This window comes from Harmonia axyridis, chromosome 5, assembly GCF_914767665.1.
Source record: "Harmonia axyridis chromosome 5, icHarAxyr1.1, whole genome shotgun sequence".
Taxonomy (NCBI): Eukaryota; Metazoa; Arthropoda; class Insecta; order Coleoptera; family Coccinellidae; genus Harmonia; species Harmonia axyridis.
This window is the reverse complement of record NC_059505.1, coordinates 6,515,228-6,522,332: the sequence shown is the minus strand read 5'-3', so window position 1 is coordinate 6,522,332 and position 7,105 is coordinate 6,515,228. Positions and strand designations below refer to the sequence as shown.

The window sequence follows — 7,105 nt, the reverse complement described above, 5'->3', positions numbered from 1 at the left end:
CTTTCTGAATACCCTAAAAATCTCAACTCTATCAGATTTTCCGAAATAATTTATTTTAACCTAGATTATCATTAGTGAGTCGAAGTCAATAATTTGATGCCATCCTTGCTCAAATTCAGAACATTTCAGGCTTAAAGTTCTCTTCTGATGGGACAAAAAACAAAAATTGAAAAATCTGAATTCACATCACTAACTCTCTTGAATAAATTGAAATGTAGCCAGTGAAAAAAGAGCATAATAATTTCTGATCAACTAATAGTTTATTATTTTAATATCCAATAAAAACTGGTACATGTGAAACGAAAATTGACTTTTTCTTCATCAAATCATATTAAATAATTTTGAAAAAAGGAAGAAGAGAAATAAATGAATAAAATTTGAGAACCGCTTTGTATTTACTTCTCAATTCCTGTTGAAATTGAAAAAATATTAAAAATGAATACAATGATAGAATAAAGAATAGGAGTAAAGACAGGTTTCGATAAAATGAAAAAAGAATTAAGTAGGTATAAATAAAAAATTATAATATCATAATCACACAACTATAAGGTAGAGAATGAATAAAAAATAATATCATTTGGATACAAATCTGCGAGAAATAAGGAAAAAGAAAAGAAAAATTACGATTAATTATGCAATGGTATATTTCTCACAAATTTACTGATTAAATCTAAGGCCCAAACTGGCTGATCAGCTGGCACCATATGTCCAGCATTTCTTACCATAACCTCTGTCAAATTGCCAGCTTCTTTTACGTATCCAGCAATGTCATTATCCACTATCCACTCATACCTTTTAGCTGTCTTGTATTCTTCAGACGCACTAAAATTCAAATTTCTAAGATAGTCAACTGTGAGTGGATAAGCAACGATAATATCCAATTGTCCATTATAAATCAACACCCTGTAATGACTTAACAGTTCTGAAACCCAAGGTGCAACGCTTTGGACGAAATCTTGCCTCAGACTTGTTTCGACTTCATCATCTGACACTGCTGATTTATTTCCCACATGAAGAGCTCTTCTAATATCGCACTGCTGGATGAAAACTGAATAAGAATCATCTATGCTTCCTTTAGCTTTCAGATAATTGTAATAATAGTCAAAACCAGTGGCGTTCTTAAAAGCAGTTGGATACTTTGTCAGGTCGCCGTTCAACATTGAATCATAAACTTCGAATGCTTCTTCGTAGTTTTTATCTTTTATCAGATCGGCCACCCTCTTCGCCAAGTCTTTCATGATTTCTCTCCCATTTGAATCAATCAAACCATTCTGATACAAGTAGTCACCATAATTTAACTGGTTGATCGGGTCGCTGAGTCCATTACCAATGGCAAGTCCTTTCAGGTTTATTTTCAGGTCCGCAGCTTGGTTTTTCTTGTAGATGGTGTATGAAACAGCTGGTACATACTTACCAGCATAAGACTCCCCAGTAACGTAGAAATCGTTGTTTTGTAGCTCTTCGAATAATTGGAAAAACTGCAGTAAGGCACTGTATAAATGCTCACCAATTTCTTCTTGGCTTTTACACCATCCTCCATCAGTAAAACTGAACCCAGTGCCCACTGGGTTGTCTATGTACAACACTGAGTGACTCGCTGTCCAGGAGGTGTTCCTCCTCAATCTGATGTTCTTCTCATCTATCATTTCGAAAGGACCATTCTCGTTAAAGCTACCATATATGGAGGCAGCTCCAGGTCCTCCTTGAAGCCAAAGAAGAACTGGAGAATCTCTATAGTCGGTTTCAGTAGCAGGAATGAACCAAAAGAAAGAATTTGAATTGAACTTCTTGTCTACAGTGAAATATCCAGAGTAGCTTTTGATTCCAAGGAAAAGTTCTTGCGGTACTTCTGCTAGTTTTCTTGCTGTTGCGATGTTACCTTGTTCAAGGAAAGGGGTCAATATTAATGCTTCACCAGGATCTTCATTTGGTCCTAGAGGTATTTCTTTCACTTTGTATAAATCACGAAAACCAGAACCACAAGCAACTAACCCCACTGTTGCCAAAAATACGGGTAGTATCACAATTACTCTCATACTCAATCAGCAGGATGTAAACTAGTTTCAAAATAAATTTTACACTGTGAGCTTGAATATGATTTCATTCAATGAAATATATAGTCGAAGATTATCCGCATCACCTGAAAATTATTTGAATTGATCTTGAAAAGATCATCTTTTATCTTGAATGATTGTTTTAATCCGTGTCAAACTCCTGATTAAAGATAAAATGATGACATTTGTATCAATATTTAGCCATATCGATACTAAGATGATAAATTATAAAATGATATGGCATTTTCCAATTATTGAAAATAAGGAAGTGGAATAGGTGATTGATTTTGTGAAAATTTCATCAGTCTTGATTTTCAATCATACCTATTACAATTGAAAACACGAATGATTGATGGATCAATTATTTGTCTATGTTATAACACAAATTGAACATGAATTTCTTCAATTGAGTTGTTTCGCCAAGAATTCTTTAAAGCTATTCTCATTCTCTCAAATCGAATCTATTTCTTCAGAATCTCATCAAAAGATACCTACTTGTTAGTAAGTATATGATGTACAGGGTGGATAAGATTTTCTATTGAATCTAATTTTATGGAACTACAAACTGTCATTTATCTAAGAGATATTCTGTGAACTCTATTAATCAATTAGACCTATTGATCTTCAGTTTCTGTGGATCTAACCGGATTTGGGAACTCCGAGAATTGAGCAATACAATTGAGATGCCCTCAGTGGCGGATTCAGAGGGAGGCGCATGATCACACTCATGAATATCCGATTTTTAAGTGACTTAATAGAACACAGCGGTCACAATACGTTTAAATTGAGCCTAAAAATGACTCAAGAATACGATTGACTGAACTGAACTGTCACTTCGTCAAAATTATTGTGCCTGATAGATATGTATATAGAACAAATTTATTCAACTGAAGAATACCTTCTACAGAGACTAAAAATGAGCCCTACAATTTGAATAAATCCCAAAAATCCAGTAAACGCAGAATATAAACAAAAAGTCACCATATTTATGCTCAGAGACTGGCGGCCAATCAAAAAGGAGATCATTAAGTCACTGAAGATTTCTTTATAGTGACTTATGTTAATTAAGTTGCAGTAGATTTCTTTATCAGCAAGCGCCATCCATTGTTCGATACCATTTCTGACACATTCATAACATTTAAGTAGTTTCCTATATTTACATTAGTTCATTAAATCACCAAAATGAATAGGTCATTTTCATTCTTAGGTTATATTTAGGTGAACTACCGGTAGTCTGCTGTGTAAGTAAATAAACATTACAAGAACAACTTATGAAATCATTAGTCTCTAATTGAACCACAGCCTTATAAAGTCTATAAACAACTGATATTGAACTTATTGACCCTACTAATCTTTGGTCGACCTTTAAAGATAAAGTGATCATATAAAATCAAAGCTTCTTCAGATAAATTTTCAACCTATCAACAGGTTGTCGAAGTACATAGTATTGAAATTGAAAGATTCCTCAATAAAAATGAGATTCCTCCTAGGAGTGAGTACAGTTTTTTTATATCTGCATGGAATCCAATCAGCATTCCCAAACTTCTATCCGAAATTGGAAAGCCCGCCTGCATTAGAATTTAGTGACAATCCTGGTAAACCACTTATCTTAACACCATTAATTGAAGAAAATAAAATCGATGATGCTCTTGCTGCCTCTGAAGTACATTTCAATGGATTCAAGAACAAGAAAAGTTATTCTGGGTATTTTACAGTGAACAAACAATTCAATTCTAATCTCTTTTTCTGGTTTTTCCCTTCTGAAAATGATTTTGCTAATGCACCTGTTGTGCTGTGGTTACAAGGGGGACCTGGTGCATCTTCGATGATTGGACTGTTTGCAGAAAATGGTCCATTCTCTGTGAAAACTAAAAAAGGGTTGAAAATCAGGCAATACTCCTGGACACAAACCCACTCTGTTATCTATATTGATAGTCCAGTAGGTACAGGATTCAGTTTTACTAATGAAGGTGGATATGCTCAAAACGAAACGCAAGTTGGTGAAGAATTATACAATGCATTGGAACAATTTTTTTTGCTTTTCCCAAAGCTACAAAATAATCCTTTTTTTGTTACTGGAGAATCTTACGGAGGAAAGTATGTACCAGCTGTATCATATGCTATACACAAAAATAATCCAACTGGAAAGGTAAAAATAAATCTACAAGGACTTGCAATTGGAAATGGACTTAGTGATCCTGTGAATCAACTGAAATATGGTGATTATTTGTATCAACTTGGATTGATAGATACCCAAGCTCTTGCTCAAGTTAAGAATTATGAACAAGAAGGTGTCAAATACATACAAAATAAAGATTGGATTAATGCCTTCAAGTTGTTCGATGAATTACTAAATGGAGATCAGAATAACCATACTTCTTATTTTAAGAATGTCACAGGATTTGATAATTATTTTAATTTTTTGTACCCTGTTGAAACTGATAAAGAGTTTGATTTATTGGCTGCGTATCTACAGAGAGACGATGTTCATGCTGCTATACATGTTGGAGATGTAGTGTTTCAAGCAGAAAATCCAAAAGTGGAACTTAATTTAATGGCTGATGTTATGCAATCGGTAGCTCCATGGGTTTCTGAATTATTGAACTATTACAGAGTTTTGATCTATAATGGACAGTTGGATATCATTGTTGCATATCCTTTAACAGAGAATTACTTGAAAAATCTTCAGTTCAGTGCAGCAGAAGAATATAAAACTGCAAAACGTTCCAAATGGTATGTGGAATCAGAACTTGCAGGATATGTGAAGCAAGCTGGAAATTTAACTGAAATATTGGTGAGAAATGCTGGCCATATGGTACCTCATGATCAACCTAAATGGGCGTTTGATTTAATTAATAGGTTTACCAGAAACAAACCTTTCAATTCAGAAGCATTCCCACTGGAGTATACATCGAATCTGATTAATATGACTGATTAATAATATTTAAGTGATAATTATAATTCAATTTTTCAATATACATAATAATGTTTATACATATCACACTTGTAAAAATTGAATTGAAAATAAATTTCTCATTTTATGTCCAATAGTGACTTTGCAACTGAAACCATACCTATTCATAATGATTATAACAAAGTAATTTCCCCTTGATGAAAATATACCAAATTAGTTAATTTCCATATACTTCCTTACGAACTCGATTTTCTCTATTAACAAAAAAATTTATAGTCTTCAAACATTGCTCATTATAACTATTTCATCCACCAGTAGCTGCAAAAGTGCTTTGAAAATAAATCACAAATGGGAAGTTTACTAATTAACAAATCAATGTAGTTGATTTTTTACATTATCATGCAATGATAAAGAAACACACTATGTATAGTAGAGCCAATCTTAGAATCCTATCTATGAAGAACCTGATTATCCAAGACATGTTAGTAACTAAGCTCTCTACTATTTTTTTTAATGTTTATGTTGCACATCTTTTTTTTTATTTAGCCAAGCTAAATGTGTAGAGTACAGGTTTCTCCAATAACAATTTAAAATAATGAGATATATGATACAGAAATGCATATATACCTATTTTACTGTTCTAGTGGAGTTATTCCCATATTCAAAATGTTAATAAACCTTTTGGAGTATTGTTGTTCATTTTTTGAACGGATAAAACATAAATCTGGAATATCTTAGTTTTCAGTTATCTGATAAGGGCTACCTCAGATAACTAAGATTCTACCACTACAGAATATTCAGACTTTACCTACTAGTTCAACAGTTTATGAATTGTTACACTTATTCAGCCATAACAATAGCATCGTAGGTGTATTGTATTATAACCATAAAATTACTTGCATATTATATTAGTTATGATATCGGTAATGGTATATGTGTATTGCTTACCAATAAATTATTCGAACAAATAATTTTCAATATACTTTGCTATGATGAATATAAAAATTGGTTGAAACAATCCAACTATTATTCAATATTTCTCATCTACCAATCGGTATATTAGGTAAAATAAATGTAGATAGCTAAACTTTAACTATAATATCCTAAGTTAATGAACAGGTTGATTAACAATAAATAGGTTCTGAATGATTTAGCAATAATAATATAAATATCGAAGGATTTAATAAGAAATACTTAAATCAAATTCTCTGAATATTATTTATTCTACTTCAAACCTTTTTTCTAGTGAATTCACAATAAGTTTTCAAGATAAAAACTTTGACAAGAAATCTTTTGGCTTTGGTTCAATGGTATCTTGAAAATATGCCATAATGTGGCCTTTTTGCTTCCAAATATTCACAGTTTCTTTCAGTTCCATTTGTCCCTTGAAAAAAAATATATAGTGCCAATAAGAATAATACAAGGGCAGAAATGTTAATGCAAATCAATTCTGCTCAATACAGAAAATCACACTTCTTCTCTCTTCTTCTGGTACCACTAAGGCACTTCTATATTTATCACAAAAAAATTAATCACGATTCAATATAATCTCTTTCCACTTTAAATGTGTTGCAAAATTATGGTATGACAATGTAAAATCAAATATTCTACTATAGTACTGGGATAGTACAATTGAGCAGAATCATCTGTATTTGTTCAAATCTTCAAGAAGTCAATACTAAGGTTTTACCTTTATAACCAACATATCCACTATCCGTATATCTTTAACATCTTTGTGTTTCATGAATTCTGATCGTAGCTTTATACGACAATGCTCTTCAGTTTTTGGAATGTCGTATTTTTTTACTGAAAACGGTTTCAATAATTTAATCATGTGCAAAACGTTCCATATTATATTGAAGCACTAACCTATATATGGAAGTTGTCTATACCAAGCTCTGTATAAATTCAAAACTCTCTTTTTAGCTTCATCTTTATCGACCGATAGAATTGGTTTTACATTTTTGAAACCTGTTTTAACTGCTTGAGAAGCCATAGTTAATTAATGTTGAAAATAAATGTTATAGATACTTAGTTTATGTAATGCATAAGTATAACCTAAAATTTATGCAGTTGTTAGAACTTTATTATGACTTATGACATGATTTTACCACAGACTTCTAGTTTTGATTTCACT

The 7,105-nt window shown here is 32.1% G+C and overlaps 3 protein-coding genes across 3 annotated transcripts; 1 reads left to right on the top strand and 2 right to left on the bottom strand.

Moving 5' to 3' along the window:
* Positions 1-503: 503 nt before the first annotated feature.
* LOC123679816 (venom serine carboxypeptidase-like) lies at positions 504-2,208 on the bottom strand. The gene has a single exon (XM_045617315.1). The coding sequence runs from the start codon at positions 2,034-2,036 to the stop codon at positions 627-629; it is 1,410 nt and encodes a 469-aa protein (XP_045473271.1). The 5' UTR covers positions 2,037-2,208; the 3' UTR covers positions 504-626.
* A 1,066-nt stretch (positions 2,209-3,274) lies between these two features.
* Positions 3,275-5,102, top strand: LOC123679815 (venom serine carboxypeptidase-like). Its single transcript, XM_045617314.1, has one exon. The coding sequence runs from the start codon at positions 3,529-3,531 to the stop codon at positions 4,990-4,992; it is 1,464 nt and encodes a 487-aa protein (XP_045473270.1). The 5' UTR covers positions 3,275-3,528; the 3' UTR covers positions 4,993-5,102.
* A 1,065-nt stretch (positions 5,103-6,167) lies between these two features.
* LOC123679817 (NADH dehydrogenase [ubiquinone] 1 alpha subcomplex subunit 6) lies at positions 6,168-7,060 on the bottom strand. The gene is made up of 3 exons (XM_045617316.1): positions 6,838-7,060; positions 6,659-6,774; positions 6,168-6,352 (listed from the first exon to the last, which is right to left on the bottom strand). The coding sequence occupies exons 1-3, from the start codon at positions 6,962-6,964 to the stop codon at positions 6,233-6,235; spliced, it is 363 nt and encodes a 120-aa protein (XP_045473272.1). The 5' UTR covers positions 6,965-7,060; the 3' UTR covers positions 6,168-6,232.
* Positions 7,061-7,105: the final 45 nt, after the last annotated feature.

Bases quoted from the DNA above. Each gene is read 5' to 3' on its own strand.
- LOC123679815 (XM_045617314.1), top strand. From the start codon at position 3,529: ATGAGATTCCTCCTAGGAGTGAGTACAGTTTTTTTATATCTGCATGGA.
- LOC123679817 (XM_045617316.1), bottom strand. From the start codon at position 6,964: ATGGCTTCTCAAGCAGTTAAAACAGGTTTCAAAAATGTAAAACCAATT. The intron at 6,775-6,837 runs GTTAGTGCTTCA...AACCGTTTTCAG, and splicing joins TAGACAACTTCCATATATAG to TAAAAAAATACGACATTCCA. The intron at 6,353-6,658 runs GTAAAACCTTAG...TTTTTTTTCAAG, and splicing joins TGGATATGTTGGTTATAAAG to GGACAAATGGAACTGAAAGA.
- LOC123679816 (XM_045617315.1), bottom strand. From the start codon at position 2,036: ATGAGAGTAATTGTGATACTACCCGTATTTTTGGCAACAGTGGGGTTA.